Raw genomic sequence first — 17,625 nt, 5'->3', positions numbered from 1 at the left:
TTATGTAATGGAAATATTCAAAATCTCATTTGTGGTAGTGGTTACATAAACTATATGTGTTTATTAAAATGCATAACACTCCAGACAAAAGAGGGTAAATTTTGTTGTTTCTAGATTATCACTTACCAGAAAGTTATAACAAAAAGTAAAAGCAACTAATGCTCCTTTCAGTAGGAAAAAAAAAAAAAGTATACTATTAAAACTAAGACTACAGGAATTTCAATAACAATAGCAATTACTGAAAACTGATGAGGCAGGGAAAAAGAACTGATCCCGGATGTAAGGTCAGAGGTACAGGAAATGATAAATAGCAAAGAAAGTGAAAATATATGGGTAAATATAAATGTACTTTGGCTGTATAAAAGTAATGTCACAAAGTCACACACACAGAGAAATACAAAATAATCATATGGCATATCTGTTGCGAGGGATTAAAATTATGAAAAGGGCATTTACCTTATCATAATTCATTAATCTGGGTATGTGTTTTATGTGGCTTTCTGACCTTGTGCTATACTTAACAATAAAGAACCTAACTAATAAAGAAGAGGAGGATGAAGTGCTCTATATGTTGACAAAAGTCACACTCCAAGATACATTAAGTGAGAAATAAGAATACATATTTGTGTTTGCTTCTATCTGGAAAAAGAAACATTCAGAAAAGCATGAAAGAAACTAAGAAAACAAGTTACCTGATGAGGGGCAAAGTGCATAGAAAGTAGCCAGAAGAAGGGTGGGCTCCAGAATTCTCAATGTATTAATATTTTCATGTTTAAACAATGTAAACTTATTACCTGTTTCAGAAATTATATACTAAGACATCATAGGCTAGTAGAGTAGGAAAAACACAAGATGGCTGGGAGAGTATGTGATCAAGAGTGCTAAAGCCTCTTTAGGAATAGGAACTAAGAATTATGACAGGTCTGAGATTTCATCCTACCGACAAGCTAACAATTTAGCCTGCCATAGTTTCATGAATGCTGTCAGAATAGGTAAGTCTCCTGGGTCAGAGACAAAGGACTTTATTACTCATGGCACAGCAGATAGCATGAGCTTTATATTCACATAGGATCCCTGTGCTCCCAAATCCCAGAAGGAAAATGTGGAATGGCCCAATTAGATGCTATACACACAGTGGGTTTGCACCACAGCTAAGGAACCCCAAGCTTAGAAACTCCAATCCTTTATAACGGACTGCAAGCAAATGTGCCCAACCTTTGCCTGAGAGGAAGACATTATTGTTATTATACTAGACAGATAAATCTGACCTCTGCTTTAGAAAGAGACCCTATATCTTTTAAGACTGTTCACTATACAAATATCCTTGAAAAGAAAATTCAAAACAAAGCTGTCAGTGTCTCTTAAGTAGAAATGCTAGAGAACCATGGAGAAACTGTCCTCCATGAGGAATAAGAATCATCCACAGACCAACACCAAAAAAGCCTCTGAGAGTCAGCATCTACTGATTATTCTCATACCAATCTAGTAAGAATGACCATTTCACAAAATAAATTGCATTGTCTTTCCCACAGCCCACAAGAACAATGCTTGCTCACCTATGCTCTGAAACTTTGTTAGCTTCCATCTGACACTACCCTGTATGAATAAGTCCCCATTTAATAGACACAACATTTAAAAGTACTCCCAAGGTATAGATGCCTAAAGGGGAAGGCATGCCTATATCTAACTAATAAGGTGGAAAAAAGATTAAACCAGCTTGAATGCCCACCAAAGCATGAAAGTTGATCCAATGGGCCTAAGATAATAAATTTCATAACTGTAACATGAGTAAATTATATTTAACAGTGTAATAAAACAATAATATAACACAACCAAGGAAGGTCTACTTTCAGTCATCCTTTATTTTCCTTTTACCCACCTATTATCCAGCCGCTCTAAAAGCACTGTCAATACTGACCTGATAATTTAGTCTCAGTCTACTTTTGTCTGTCACCCTGTCGTATTTTGATAGTACTACTGCAATAGTCAGAGAAATACTTTTTAAGGAAATTCATACCATGCCCCTCTCAAACTTACTTAAACACCTCTAAAATAAAATGCTTTCTAGAATAAAACCCAAACTACTCACCAAGGCCTTCAAGGTCCTAAATTTACGTAGCCCTTGCCTCTCTGAGCTCATCTTCTAACCAACCCCACCTTTTACCATATCTTTTACCATATCTAGGGTTGATATCCCCCTTGAGGCTTTTGTATTTTATGTTTCCTCTGTCTATAAGTCTTTTTTTTTCTTTCTTTTCTTTTTTTTTTTTTTTGAAACAGATTCTGGCTCTGTCACCCAGGCTAGAGTGCACTGTTGTAGTCTCAGCTCACTGCAACCTCTGCCTCCTGGTTCAAACAATTCTCTTGCCTCAGCCTCCCAAATAGCTGAGATTACAGGTGCCCAACCCCACGCCCAGTTAATTATTGTATTTTTAGTAGAGACAGGCTTTCACCATGTTGGCCAGGCTGGTCTCAAACTCCTTACCTCAGGTGGTCTGCTTGACTCAGCCTCTCAAAGTGCTGGGATTACAGGTGTGAACCACCGGGCCTGGCTTGTTACTACAAATCTTTATGACTAATCCCCCTCATCTTCCATGTCTCAGTTCAAATAAAATTTCTCCAGGGAGGCCTTCCTAATCATACCTCAACTACACCCTAATTTATTTTTTTCATCAATATAATCACTGTATATTTCTCAAAAGAAGACATAAAAATAGCCAACAGGTATATGAAAAAGTACTCCACATCATTAATAATCAGAGAAATGCAAATCAAAACCACAATAAGACATCATCTCACCTCAGTTAAAATCGCTATTGTCAAAAAGAAAATAACAGATGCTGGAAAGCATACAAAGAAAGGGGACTGGTAGCATACTGTTAGTGGAAAATGCAAATTACTATGGCCATTGTAGAAAACAGTATGAAGTTTCCTCAAAATACTAAAAATAGTTCTACCATATAATCCAGCAATTTCACTGCTGGGTATATATCCAAAAGAAAGAAAGTCAGCATATTGAAGAGATAGATGCAGTAAACATGAGAACATTTACTGCAGCACTATCCACAATAGCCAATCAACATGTCTACCACCGACTAAATATGGCATATATACACACAATGAAATATTATTCAGCCATAAAAAAGAATGAAATTCTTTATTTCTTTAATTCTTTATTTGCAACAACATGGGTAAAACTGGGGGACATTATGTTAAGTAAAATAAGCCAGGCACAGAAAGACAAATATCACAAGTTCTCACTCATAAGTAGGAGCTTAAAAAGTTGATCTCACAAAGGTACAGAATGGTTACCAGAAGCTGAGACGGGCAAGAAAGTGGCGGGGTGGGGGGATGAAGTAGGTTGGTTAAGAAATTCAAAAATACATTTACACAGGAATAAGTTCTAATGTTTGATAGCACTGTAAGGTGACTACAGTTAATAATACTTTATTTTACATTTCAAAATAGCTAGAAGAAAAGTTTTAGAATATTCCCAGAACAAAGAAATAATAAGGTAATAGAGATCCTGATTACCTTGATTTGATTATTACAAATTGTATGCATGTATCAAATATCGTAAGTATGTATAATGATTATGTATCAACAAAAATGTTAAAATTTTTTAAAAGCCTTGGCCGTAGCTGAATTCATTCATGCTGTCAGCAAATTTTTATTGGGTACCTACTCATTACCAGTCCCCCTTCTAGTTGTGTGTAGAGACACTTCTATGTTTCTACACACAGCCATGGACAAGGCTTTTCAAAAATTTTTAAATTTTTGTTGATACATAATCATTATACATATTTATTGAACAGTTGTTATATTTGATACGTATCTTTACCTGACCCAGTATATATTTTACTAATTTAGTTGCTACTTGCCCAGTTTCCTCACTAGAGGAATATAAGCTTTTTTTATAGAATATAAGCTTTTTTTACTGCAGGGATTTTTTTTTTTTTTTTTTTTTTAAGACAGAGTCTCACACTGTGGCCCGGACTGGAGTGCAATAGCATAACATCGGCTCACTGAAACCTCTGCCTCCCAGGTTCACACAATTCTCCTGCCTCAGCCTCCTGAGTAGCTGGGATTACAGGAACACACCACCACATTTGGCTAATTTTTTGTATTTTTAGTAGAGACAGGGTTTCACTATTTGACCCGATTGTTCTTGAACTCCTGACTTCATGATTCGCCCACGTCGGTCTCCCAAAATACTGGGATTACAGGCATGAGCCACCACGCCCGGCCAACTGCAGGGCTTTTGATCTGGTTGGTAGTTTGAAGTTTTTACTGCGTGGATTTTGATTTGCAGTAAAAAAAGCTCACATTCTAGTGAGAAAAATGGACAAGTAATAACTAAATTAGTAAAATATACACTGGATCAGATAAAGATAAGAGCTAGCAAAATAATAAAGCAAAGAAGGTGGCTAAAACATTTGAGATTATCAGGAGAGAGTATGACAGAGTAGAGCGGCAAGTTTTGCTAACTATATACAGAGGGGAAGGAAGGCCTCTCTGGTTCAGATGACATTTGAGCAGGAGGCTGAACTGAGAAAATATAAGCAAGGCATGAGGACAAAAGCAGAAATGAGAAGCATCACATATCTGAAGAACAACTAGCTAGTCACCTTACACGGCTAGAGAGCAGTGAGTTAATAACGATAGAAGATGAAGCCACAGACGAAGTTGTGGAGAGACAGCATTAGATTGTGTAAGGCAGAGGAGTGGGAAGCTGGTAGGACATCAGGGGTCTACGGAATCCATTGCAGTAACCTTGACATGAGGTGAAGTGGACCTGGCTGATAGAGAGGAGATGGTGAAAAGTGCTGACTGGATTCTGGATATGTTTTTTAAATAGAGCTAAAAGGATTTAGTGATGAACTAGATGTTGGCTATGAGATAAAGAGAGGAATCAAGGATGCTGCTAATATTTTTAGTCTGAGTAACCAGAAAAATAGAGCTACATTTGCAGAAATAAGGAAAACTTCAACTAAAGGAAGCCTGAGATAGGCAAGAGGTATGCATAGAAGTTAGATCAGTCAGGTTTGGGGTATGCTGAATTTGAGGTGCCCATTGGACACTGGGTTGGTAGTTTGAAGGTTTGAGAAGATGTTGGACTGGAAATTGGGAGAGTCAGAAGTCTATGGTATTTAAAGCCATGAGACATATGAAATCAATGCAGCCAGAAACAGAAGCCACATATTTTAAAGTTCCTTTGATAGGTACTGGATAAATCCATACCCTTCCACCTTCCTCCTCAGTGCACCTGCCTCCATTTCCTTGTTGCTATGGTTTCTAATGCTTATATTCATCTCACTCTAGTTTTGATATGTGAGGTGTCCTAGATTGCTCTCCTCCAAGCAATCTATCTCCTTATAAACAAGATGAGGGCCAGGTGTGGGTAACTCACACCTGTAATCCCAGCACGTTGGGAGGCTAAGGTGGTCAGATCTCTTGAGCCCAGGAGATCAATACCAGGCAGGGCAACATAGTGAATCCCAATCTCAACAAAAAAATACAAAACTTAGCTGGGCATTGTATTGTGGCACGCACCTGTAGTCCCAATTACTCGGAAGGCTGAGAGGGGAGGATCGCTTCAGCCAGGGAGAGGGAGGTTGTAGTGAGCCAAGATCTCACCACTGCACTCCAGCCCGAGCCACAGACTGAGACCCTGTCTAAACTACACACACACACACACACACACACACACACACACAGAGAGAGAGAGAGAGAGAGAGAGAGAGAGAGAGAGAGAGAGATCATAGCTCTCTATAACCTGTCAATTGTATGTACAGTAGTGCCTAAGGTTCATAGAAGGTCATTAATGATATGAATATATGACCCAAATAATTAATGTCTTCAAGCTGTTAGTTGTTTATAAAGGGTGATTAGCAACTGTGTTTATAATGGTTAGCAGTGATAAGCATTTATTCAACCTAAAAACAAGAAATTCTAAGGTTTCTAAGTCATGACTTCAATGCCATACAGTACAGTGATTCTCAGCTTTGGTTTCCTGAAGTGGCATTTCAGGAGGGTTGACTGTGGAGCCAGCCCACCTGAGTTTGAATCCAGACTTAACAACTTCATGTTGAGAGAAGCAATCAGCCATGGGTCCTGAGTGTCCCTACATGTTCTTGTGGAGTGTGACAAAAATTCAAGGCCAGGATCACTGTTTACCCAGGCCATTTCTCAGGGTTGTGTTTGCACCAGGAAACTGCAAAGGTTGAGATGTGTTCTCACTGAAACAAAGAGCAGGCTTTCTTTGGTTTACCATAGAAGCAGTAAATTCCTCATGTCCAGGCATCCATGTAGGCTCACTTCTGTTTCCCCTGCACGAAACTGGGGGCTTGGGAAATTGGCACAAACTTGAAGTGCTGGCTACTTCTCTTGCTATGTGTCCTTTGACCCAGCATCCAAGAAACAGTGACTAACTCATTAGTTTGTACATAGAGTAAATTACCAGACTCCTCACAGTTCCTGATACTTAGCAGCTGTATGACTTTGAGACACAGAGGTTTCTTAACCTACGTTTCACTTTCCTCACTTGGGAAATGGGATATTAGTAGTTTTTTTTTTTTTTGAGACGGAGTTTCGCTCTTGTTACCCAGGCTGGAGTGCAATGGCACGATCGTGGCTCACCGCAACCTCCACCTTCTGGGTTCAGGCAATTCTCCTGCCTCAGCCTCCTGAGTAGCCGGGATTACAGGCACGCGCCACCATGCCCAGCTGATTTTTTGTATTTTTAGTAGAGACGGGGTTTCACCATGTTGACCAGGATGGTCTCGATCTCTTGACCTCGTGATCCACCCGCCTCGACCTCCCTAAGTGCTGGGATTACAGGCATGAGCCACTGCGCCCGGCCCGGATATTAGTAGTTTTAACATCAAAGGTTCTTGCAAGAATTAAATAAAATAATGTATATAAAGTACTTAGCAAACAGTGCCTCGCGTATAATAAGCACAAAATAAATGTTAGCTAATTAGTAATTAACTATTTCTAAAATTTCCAAATAGCTAATGATAATTACACATTAATAATGTCTCCTAGGTATTACATAATTACTCATTTTACATAGTAGGAGAAAAAATACTTTTAAAGTAAAGCATAATATAAGCAAATACTTATACTAAATTATTTAATCTTCACAGATGGTATTATTATGCCCATTTTACAGATAAAGAAATTAGCACAGAGAGGTTAAGTAATATTTTCAAGAACACAGAGCTAGTAAGCAGTAGATCTGGGATCCAAATCCAGGCAGTCTAGATCCAGAAGCCATGCCCTTAACCACTAACTTGTGCTATATCTTAGCGTAGGAGTCCATGAGGGTTTGGAGAGAGAAAAGAAAAGGGGTCCTAGTGGTTAAGACAAAGTCTAAAAATTGATCTCCCTGCAGATGAGAAAGCTAAGACCCAGGAATGCCTCATGGTAAGTTAGTGGTAGTCAGATCCAGAATTTAACAACTTTGTCGTCAGATACATTAACAGAGAATGTCTATTTTTCTTAAGTGAGAAACATGACTATGATTTAAAATAGAGTAGAAAATATTCAGCAATATTTTTCTTCACCCATCTAGAATAAGGAGCTAATTTTGTTGTTTCCTAATATCCTCTCATATGTATATATTAATATGCTCTACTTGCATACATAAATATATACAAACTCTCATTGCAACAAATATTAAATGTAAATAACAAAGCAAACATATTAAAGTGTGAAGTGTAAAATGTAAAATTCCAACCCAAACAGTTTGGAAAGCAACGGTTTGAAAAGACTTTTCAAAATTGTTTTTTATTATTGTTATTGTTCATTTTGTTGTTGTTTTTAAGAGAGTAATATGTGCTTACTAGAAAAAAATCTAACAGAACAGAAGGGGATAAAATAAGAAGTAAAAGTATTCCAGACACTCTAATTTTATTTCTCATTGTTAGGCAGTTTACCTTTCCAGGAATTGTCTATAAAGCTACATTTACATTATATATATACATTTAAATTTGTTTACAATTATACTAATGTCTTTCATAAACTATATTTCTGTTTAAACTTTAATACTATATTACGACTTGTTTCTATATATGTGTTTAACATTTATTTTGATGTAAAATATGATTCTGCCACATTCTTTTCAACAACTTCACAGCAATTTCTTTGCAAGGCTAAGCCACATTGTGGTCAACTGTTGCTCTATTGATGGACATTTAAGCTGCCTCTAGTTTTTTACTGCTAAAAATAGTGCTACAACAAATATCTTATACATCTATCTCCGTATATATGTGTAAGTATACTGAAAATGAGTTCCCAGAATTAGAATGGATAAGTCAAAGGGCATACAGATCTTAATTTTGTTAAATTCCATCAAACTGCTTTCTATTACAGCCACAAGAACTGTCCCTTGACTGTTTCCTTACATCCTCATAGTGTTTTATGAGTCTTAATTATTAAATATCCCTTTGTTGTGTGTTGTACTTATATTTCTCATTATATGTTTGATATTGTTTATGTTTTCTTTTACTATATAGAGGTTTTAGATTGTTAGGTAGTGACATTTATCGATCTTTTTGTTTATGGGAGTTTCCAACTTTCCTGATATGCTTCGAAACACCTCTCACATGAAACATAAATACATAAATTCATCCATAAATGCATAAATGAGACAGATCTGTAACTGTTGATAGCAAACAATTGGACACACAGTCCTCAGTGTAAAAGCCAATCATAAAAGAGTATGCACAATGCTACAGGTACATCTACATATTTGTGTATGTCTAGAACACCCCATTGGCCTGGAGATGGGGTGAGTAGATGGCGGATTATTCTTCATTCTTTTTACTATTTGAACTTTTAAAAATGTATTATCTATTCAAATGTAAATGTTTTAGTCTTAACTGTTTAAAAATAAAAGAGCAACCTCTATCATGTTTGCACACAAAAAACGTCCCCTTTGGCCGGGGCACGGTGGCTCACGCCTGTAATCTCAGCACTTTGGGAGGGTGAGGCAGGCGAATCACAAGGTCAGGAGTTTGAGACCAGCCTGACCAACATGGTGAAATCCTCGTCTCTATTAAAAATACAAAAATTAGCTGGGTGTGGCGGCACACACCTGTAGTCCCAGCTACTCAGGAAGCTGAGGCAGAAGAATTGCTTGAACCCGGGGGGCGGAGGTTGCAGTGAGCTGAGATCGTGCCACTGCACTTCAGCCTGGGCGACAGAGCGAGACTCCGTCCCCCCACCAAAAAAGTTCCCCTTTCACCTACAATACATTTCATGCCCTACCATTTAAAGCTTAATATATTTAGAATGTTAGTATAATTAGTAAGGCAGGGATCCAGTCTTGCCTTCTACCAGATAGGTCTGTTGAATTTTTAAGTTTGTTAAGAGGCAAAGACCAAGGGTAGAGAGGAAGGAGTGAGAGTGCCAGGTGACGAAAGTCTAAAATCTCTCGACTTATTAGGAGAATGGTCGCCACGGAAGGCTAAAAGTCTTCTAGTGCCAGATTTGAGCTATGCACACATCTTCTATGCAATTACTGTGATAAGCACTCGGGGTGTAGGGTGAGGTGTACCTTCTAGCTTGATGCTGCTGCTAAGTCCCAAATAAGATGGGCGGAGCCAGAAAAGGAGCAGAGAAAGATGAGACGCTTCGCACGGGGTGTGTGTGTGTGTGTGTGTTTGAGACACAGTCTCCCACTGTCGCCCAGGCTGGAGTACAATGGCACAAATCTCGGCTCACTGCAACCTCCGCCTTCCGGGTTCAAACATTTCTCTTGCTTCTGCCTCCCGAGTAGCTGGGATTATAGATGCCCTCCACTACGCCAGGCTAATTTTTTGTGTTTTTATTTTTTAGTACAGACGGGGTTTCACTATGTTGGCCAGAATGGTTTCGAGCTCCTGACCTCGTGATCCGCCCGCGTCGGCCTCCCAAAGTGCTGGGACTACAGGCGTGAGACACCGCGCTCGATTGCTTCGCACAGTTTTTAAAAGTCAAGGCGGAACATTCCTCCCGGACCAGGCAGCTCCAGGAGCCCAGGCGGGAATCGCTGCCCGGCACACAGAACCCAGAGTCCAGCGCGGCTATCACCGGCTCTAGGCTGGGTCTAAGCGTCCGGCCAGGAGGCCGCAATCAGCAGCTGTCCTCCTACCTGTATACGAAACATAAGTATTCTCGCCGAAGTGCTTGCCCAGCCTCCTAAGAAGCAGCTTCTAAACTCGCCGCTTTCTCCGTTGTTGGTCGTATCATAGCAACGGCCCTAGCACCACCTCTTCCGGCCAGGGCACGACAGGGGCGGTCGTGGGGCGGGGTCGGGAAGGAAGAGCGCGGCAAGGGAGAAGGGGAGGGGCCAGAGGAGGAGGGCGGGATCGGGATGGAAGACCGGGGTGGGGAAGGAGGAGCCAGAGGAGGCAGGCGGGGGGGCCCTGCAACGGAGGAACGCGGCAGAGGAAAGGGGGTGGGGCCAGAGGTGAGGGGCAGGGCGAGGAGGAGCTACAGGCGAGGATAAGGAGTCAGAAGTGAAGGAGATTGTCGGAGACGCAGAAGGGAAAAGGGGAAGAACTAGGGGTGACGGTATGGGGAGGAGGAACGTGGCAGGACAAAGGGGAGGACGCAGAAGCCAGGATTCAGGGAGGAGCGGAAGTAAAGGGACAGGGAAGAGACGCGACAGGGAGAAGAGGAGGAGCCACAGGCAAAGGTGGAGGGAGGAAGAACGCGGCAGGGGAAGGGGCGGGGCTAGAGGCGAGGGGGCGGGGAATGGACTCGGCAGGGGGAAGGGGAGGGACCAGAGGCGAGTGGGGAGAGGAGGGACCCGGCAAGGAGAAGGGGCGGTGCCAGCGGCGAGTGGGCGAGGAGAAGGGAAGCGGCAGGAAGACTGCGAGGAGCCAGAGGCTTAGCGGGCGGGAAGGAGGGATGCGGAACGGGGAAGGGGAGGAGCCAGAGGCGGAGGCGGTGGCGGAGGGCCACCGTGCCTCGGACGAAGGGGACTTTTTTTGTATGCAAACATGATAGAGGTTACTCTTTTATTTTTAAACAGTAAGACTAAAACATTTACATTTGAATAGATAATGCATTTTTAAAAGTTCAGCTGGTTACCTAGATGCCAAAGTGAATCAGGACAGTAACCTCTCCAAGATCTTTAACACTTGTGAAAGCGCACAGCTCCCTAAACCAGACAGCAATTTAATCTTATAGATATAAAAAATCAGAGAGAAAACATTAGTATGAAGTCAGAGGCGCAAAACTGTCAAAAGGAGAACGCACGTGTATAACAGCAGGTGCCTACTTGCTTTTGTTAAATTTACAACTTGGGTCTCAGCTTCCCGTCAGCCAGAGAGACATGGGAGACAGTAGCTGTCAAATAATTCTCCTTAGAAGCAGAACTTTTGTTAATCACTAAATTAGTTAATAAACTAAATTTTGTACATCAATATATCAATAAATCGTTTTTGTTGTTGTCGTTGTTTTGTTTTTGGACAAAGTCTCGCTGTCGCCCAGGCTAGAGCGCAGTGGTGTGATCTTAGCTCACTACAACCTCCACCTCCCTACTCCAGCAATTCTCCTGCGTCAGCCTCCTGATTAGCTGAGATTACAGGCGCCCGCCACCACCCCAGGCTAATTTTTTTTTTTTTTTTTTTTTTTTGTAAAGACGGGTTTTCACCATGTTGGCCAGGGTGATCTGAAACTCCTAGTCTCAAGCAATCCGCCTCGAAAAATGCTGGAGATTACAGGAGTGAGCCACCGCGCACAGACTAAAGAAAATGTTTAAAGAAACACAGGATAGTACTGAAGATCGGGTCAACTAAGTTTCTCTTGGAAATTTAGTAACAAACTACACGTTGCTATCTCATAATAGCACATAACATTTATTAGGTATTAATTGTCACGAAGCACCTTACATAGATTTCTAATTTAATCCTTACAACGATTTTATTAGGGAGAAACTGCTATTAGATCCATTTTGTAAATGAGAAAACTAAGGCATACAAAGTTTAATGAAGGAACTAGAATTAAACCCAAGCAATTTAACTCCAGGTCCCAGATTTTTAACCACTTTTACTGTACTGTTTAATATGCTTTGATATTTTTAAAGGATTAATAAAATTAGTACAGGTCCATTCCCTTATTCATAAATGTTCATTGTCTTCATCTATTTATTCTGTTCTGCTGAAATTGCACTCTGATCTCTCCAATATCTTTGTGGTGTCCATTTTTTTAGTCATCTCGTTTTAAAATATATTTTTACTAGAATAGTGAAATACATATTTTCCGATAAAATTGGCTTTGTTTTAATAATGACGTTAAGTAAAAGTAAATGCATTTTAATCATTTCCACACATTCAAGAAAAGAAAAGGGGAAAGTGGGCATTGAAGTAACCACTAGCGTTAATTAGCCTTTCTTGGTTGGGTAGACCAGGTGTGGAGGTGTGCAGGTAAGATTTTATGAACAGTCATCCACTCCCATCTCCAAAATCATAATTTATCTTACATTCTGCTACTAATTAAAATTCCACTGATTTTAAACATTCACTCTTCTGGGTCTCCTCTTTAAAATCTATCATTTACTGTTCTCAATGTTAGAGACCATATGCAAACAGTAAGTTTATTCCAGTCAGGAGATGGGGAAAGAAAAACTGGTAGGAGAGAACTTCCAGTGTCTCGCAGTGTTAAATGTGATTTGATGTCCACTATTCGTTTTTGTTTTTGTTTTCGTTTTCGTTTGTAGTTTGCTGTGAGGATGACTTTATACAATTCAATCTTAAATAGGAACCTAACTTAATAGTTATGCTTCCTTGAGTAGTCTGTGGAACCTGGAAAGGTTATTAGCCTATCAAAATCCTGCCCACATGCACATACACACACATACACACAAATGTAGTTTGGTTACATAATAAATCTATACTCAAACTGAATGAAAACAACCAATAGGAAAAGCTTCTCAACTCCAAAAGTGGAAGAGTAATTTTACAATACCATTTTCCTTTTCACGATAAAGTTAGACGTTTTTTTCAGGACTTATGCACCAAATGACTTTGTATTTCTCATGAAACATCAACTTTCATTCATCTCAGCATTTATTTATGTAATAAACATTTCTTTTGATGTGCTTTTATTTTTACAAAGATGCCACCTAGTGGCTTAATAAAATCAAGCATGTCAAAATATTTCCTGTTACTCCAGACTGAACTGAATAATGAAATTTTAAATATTAAAATTTAGAAAACTAAGGACCTGAAAATTTTTGTTTTGAAAATTGTCTATGTATATTAAATTTGGATCATAATACTGCCTTGTGAACTTGTTAAGAGTCTGGAAATATAGGTCCATAATCCCTTTTCTGAAACCTTTTGGGACCGATGTGTTTGACATTCAGAATTTTTCAGATTTCTGAAAGGAAATGTGGGCATATATTTTACATTACGTAACACATTCAGAGGGTCTGAGGAAGCAATTCAGAATCAAATACATTGATAAATCTGTGGCAAAATATATTCATATTCACATTAAAGTGGGATAAATACCACAAATAACCTCACGTAATTCAGATGAGGTTGGTTGCCAAATGAGTTATGAAAAAGCTTTATTTTCAGAGATTTATGAAGTTAGGAATTTAGATGAGGGATTGTGGACCTGTTTTACTCTGGTGAAAAAGAATTCACCCTCTAGTTACAGAGAGATTAAAATGCCAATATTTTGTAATAAAGAAGTAATACTCTTTAGAAAAACTAAAAGATTCACGTAAAACAAAGCACTTGAGGATCATGAGAAATACCAAAATAGAAATTTTTGCAATGCTTTTCATTTAATCACATTCAGAAGCCAATCTATCATAAATTACATTTAATTGTACCACAAAAAAATTAGCTGCTAATGTAAACCTAAAGATTAATTTGAAAATTATTAGTTATGCATGGCAAGTTCAATTCATAAATTTTGTGGCAGTAAAAAAATTTTTTAACCTTGGTTTTCTTTCATTTCTACGTGTAATTTGTCATGTTCCATTTCCCCAACACCACCATGTTCAGGGAAATATGTGTTGATGGTCCCATGCTCAGCCTGGATTCCTTGTATATCCATGAGCACTCCTTGCCAAACCTCCTTTCACATGCAGTATGAATGAAAAATACACTTATATTAAGACACTGGGATTTGGCGGGGCTGAGTAGGCGGCGACCCGGCAGCTGCGTGAGTGTTTGTGTTGAAACCTCAGCTGATGCAGGCCGGCCGGAGTGGACGTCAATGCCGGGAACAAGCGAGTCGCCGCCGCCGCCCTAGTGACTGTGGCCTGCATCCCGTAATGCAAGAAGCCTTTGTGGGAAGCAGAGAAGCAAGCAGCTGCATTTCTTGTTCTCACCTAAGCATTACTGGAGGATAAGTCACATCAGTCTACAAAGAGGTTTTCATACAAACAAAGTGAGATGTAAATGGACCAAAAGTGAAGCACATTCTTGCAGTAAGCACTGTTACTCGCCAAGCAACCATGGTTTACATATTGGAATTCTGAAACTTAGCACGTCTGCTCCCAAGGGACTTACAAAAGTGAACATTCGTATGTCCCGTATTAAAAGTACTTTGAACTCTGTTTCCAAGGCTGTTTTTGGCAATCAAAATGAAATGATTTCACGTTTAGTTCAATTTAAGCCAAGTTCTCGAATTTTAAGAAAAGTATCAGATAGTGGCTGGTTAAAACAGGAAAACATTAAACAAGCCATCAAATCTCTGAAAAAATATAGTGACAAATCAGTAGAAAAGAGTCCTTTTTCAGAAGAGAAAAGTCACATTATAGACAAAGAAGATACAGGTAAACACAGTCTTTTTCATTACACAAATACTATAACCACAAAATTTGGAGAGTCATTCTACTTTTTGTCAAATCATATTAATTCATATTTCAAACATAAAGAAAACATGTCTCAAGAAAAAGAAAATAAACATTTCCAGGATGAATCAGAACTTGAAGATAAAAAAGTTGAAGAGAGGAAAGTAAGTTCTCCAGATCCTGCCATCCTGGCTGATAAGCCAGGCTCAGAATCTTTAGATACTGTGGACAAGCCTGTGAGTCCTGGTGCGATACCTGATGTTCTTCCAGTTTCAACTAAACAAAGTATTGCTAACTTTCTTTCTCGTCCCACGGAAGGTGTACAAGCTTTAGTAGGAGGTTATATTGGTGGACTTGTCCCCAAATTAAAGTATGATTCAAAGAGTCAGTCAGAAGAACAAGAAGAGCCTGCTAAAACTGATCAGGCTGTCAGCAAAGACAGAAATGCAGAGGAGAAAAAGCGTTTATCTCTTCAGCGAGAAAAGATTATTGCAAGAGTGAGTATTGATAATAGGACCCGGGCGTTAGTTCAGGCATTAAGAAGAACAACTGACCCAAAGCTCTGCATTACTAGGGTTGAAGAACTGACTTTTCATCTTCTAGAATTTCCAGAAGGAAAAGGAGTGGCTGTCAAGGAAAAAATTATTCCATATTTATTACGACTGAGACAAATTAAGGATGAAACTCTTCAGGCTGCAGTTAGAGAAATTTTGGCCTTAATTGGCTACGTGGATCCAGTGAAAGGGAGAAGAATCCGAATTCTCACAATTGATGGTGGAGGAACAAGGGGCGTGGTTGCTCTCCAGACCCTACGAAAATTAGTTGAACTTACTCAGAAGCCAGTTCATCAGCTCTTTGATTACATTTGTGGTGTTAGTACAGGTGCCATATTAGCTTTCATGTTGGGGTTGTTTCATATGCCCTTGGATGAATGTGAGGAACTTTATCGAAAATTGGGATCAGATGTATTTTCACAAAATGTCATTGTTGGAACAGTCAAAATGAGTTGGAGCCATGCATTTTATGACAGTCAAACATGGGAAAACATTCTTAAGGATAGGATGGGATCTGCACTGATGATTGAAACAGCAAGAAACCCCACATGTCCTAAGGTAGCTGCTGTAAGTACCATAGTAAATAGAGGGATAACACCAAAAGCTTTTGTGTTCAGAAACTATGGTCATTTTCCTGGAATCAACTCTCATTATTTGGGAGGCTGTCAGTACAAAATGTGGCAGGCCATTAGAGCCTCATCTGCTGCTCCAGGCTACTTTGCAGAATATGCGTTGGGAAATGATCTTCATCAAGATGGAGGTTTGCTTCTGAATAACCCTTCAGCATTAGCTATGCATGAGTGTAAATGTCTTTGGCCAGATGTACCATTAGAGTGCATAGTATCCTTGGGCACTGGACGTTATGAGAGTGATGTGAGAAACACGGTGACACACACAAGCCTGAAAACCAAACTTTCTAATGTTATCAACAGTGCTACAGATACAGAAGAAGTCCATATAATGCTTGATGGCCTGTTACCTCCTGACACCTATTTTAGATTCAATCCTGTAATGTGTGAAAACATACCTCTAGATGAAAGTCGAAATGAAAAGCTGGATCAGCTGCAGTTGGAAGGGTTGAAATACATTGAAAGAAATGAACAAAAAATGAAAAAAGTTGCAAAAATATTAAGTCAAGAAAAAACAACTCTGCAGAAAATTAATGATTGGATAAAATTAAAAACGGACATGTATGAAGGCCTTCCATTCTTTTCAAAATTGTGATCAGTATATGCATATGTTCTGATAAATGAAGGCCTGTTCAGAAGACTCACCAAATTCAATAAGGAATTGTGGGTTCAACTTGTTTTAACTTTAAAATACTTATGAATTCTGGAGAATCCTGAAAAAGATGGTGCTTTGACTAGCTTGCACAGCAGAGAGAATATTCTTGATTACAGAATTCATAATGGGAATTAGGCTTTTAAGATGTTAATAATTAACTAAGCTTTAGTAATCTTACTGTGGTTTTAGTAAATTTTGGTGTTATATTGTTTGATGTTTGAAAATTTATTAATATATGTGCTGAACAAGAAACTGAAAGCTATATTGTACTTTGTATTTTTACTTTAGTCCTCATTATCATGTTGAATTTATGTGATCATTGATTTTATTTCATATGGAAAAGCTAATTTCTTCTTAAATTTACATTACCTGATATTCTCACTAGCTACGTTCTGCAGTCCACACTGCCTTTATTGTAATAGCATCTAAATAGATGAAGAAAAATGGAATTTTCTCCATTAAAATATTTTACATTTGAATATAAAAGAACCAGATACAGTTTTCTATTCAGATGTGTTTAACATTGGTTAAAAAGGATAGGTGAAGTTCCAGTCAACTACTTTTTCCCCCTGAAATTTCAGCTGTATTAACTTTTCTAGATCTAACACTAGCTTATCCCTCCCTGTTATAAAATGGTTTGAACTTACTGAGAAAATATTCCTATCATTAACGAAAATAAACTTTTTAAGTAATCTGTTAAAAAAAAAAAAAAAAAGACACTGGGATTTAATGATAACCCATGCTAAATCACTACATTACTCACTACTTTACTTCACTGTCTTGAATACTGGCTCATCTCTAGGAGCTCTCAAGTAAATTCTTCCTGTCCCCATTAATCATTCAAACCCCTTATCATATTCCCACTGTGATTTCCTGTGAATTTTGTCTAAAACAAAACATCAACCTCCTCTAAACCCAACTGGTAGCCTCATTTACTTTTGTCTAAAATAATTGGCATTACTAAACTATTGTTGTAGCATA

The 17,625-nt window shown here is 38.9% G+C and overlaps 2 protein-coding genes across 4 annotated transcripts in view; one reads left to right on the top strand and one right to left on the bottom strand.

The window, feature by feature from the left end:
* Positions 1-10,698, bottom strand: part of IQUB (IQ motif and ubiquitin domain containing) — a 60,963-nt gene extending 50,265 nt beyond the window's left edge. For all 3 annotated transcript variants that reach the window (XR_012512038.1, XM_003921034.3, XM_010343553.3), the window contains exon 1: positions 10,139-10,698. The gene's annotated coding sequence lies outside the window, so the exon portion shown is untranslated. The remainder of the gene's footprint in view (positions 1-10,138) is intronic.
* Positions 10,699-14,277: 3,579 nt separating this feature from the next.
* Positions 14,278-16,902, top strand: LOC101037424 (calcium-independent phospholipase A2-gamma). The gene has a single exon (XM_039472798.2). It carries the CDS (start codon positions 14,539-14,541, stop codon positions 16,582-16,584), a length of 2,046 nt encoding a protein of 681 aa, XP_039328732.1. The 5' UTR covers positions 14,278-14,538; the 3' UTR covers positions 16,585-16,902.
* Positions 16,903-17,625: the final 723 nt, after the last annotated feature.

This window comes from Saimiri boliviensis, chromosome 10 (assembly GCF_048565385.1).
Source record: "Saimiri boliviensis isolate mSaiBol1 chromosome 10, mSaiBol1.pri, whole genome shotgun sequence".
NCBI classification, from domain to species: domain Eukaryota; kingdom Metazoa; phylum Chordata; class Mammalia; order Primates; family Cebidae; genus Saimiri; species Saimiri boliviensis.
The sequence above is the reverse complement of the archived record's forward strand: the minus strand, read 5'-3'. Positions and strand labels throughout refer to the sequence as shown.

What these genes read in the sequence shown, in the direction of transcription:
- LOC101037424 (XM_039472798.2), top strand. Translation starts at nt 14,539, where the DNA reads ATGTCCCGTATTAAAAGTACTTTGAACTCTGTTTCCAAGGCTGTTTTT.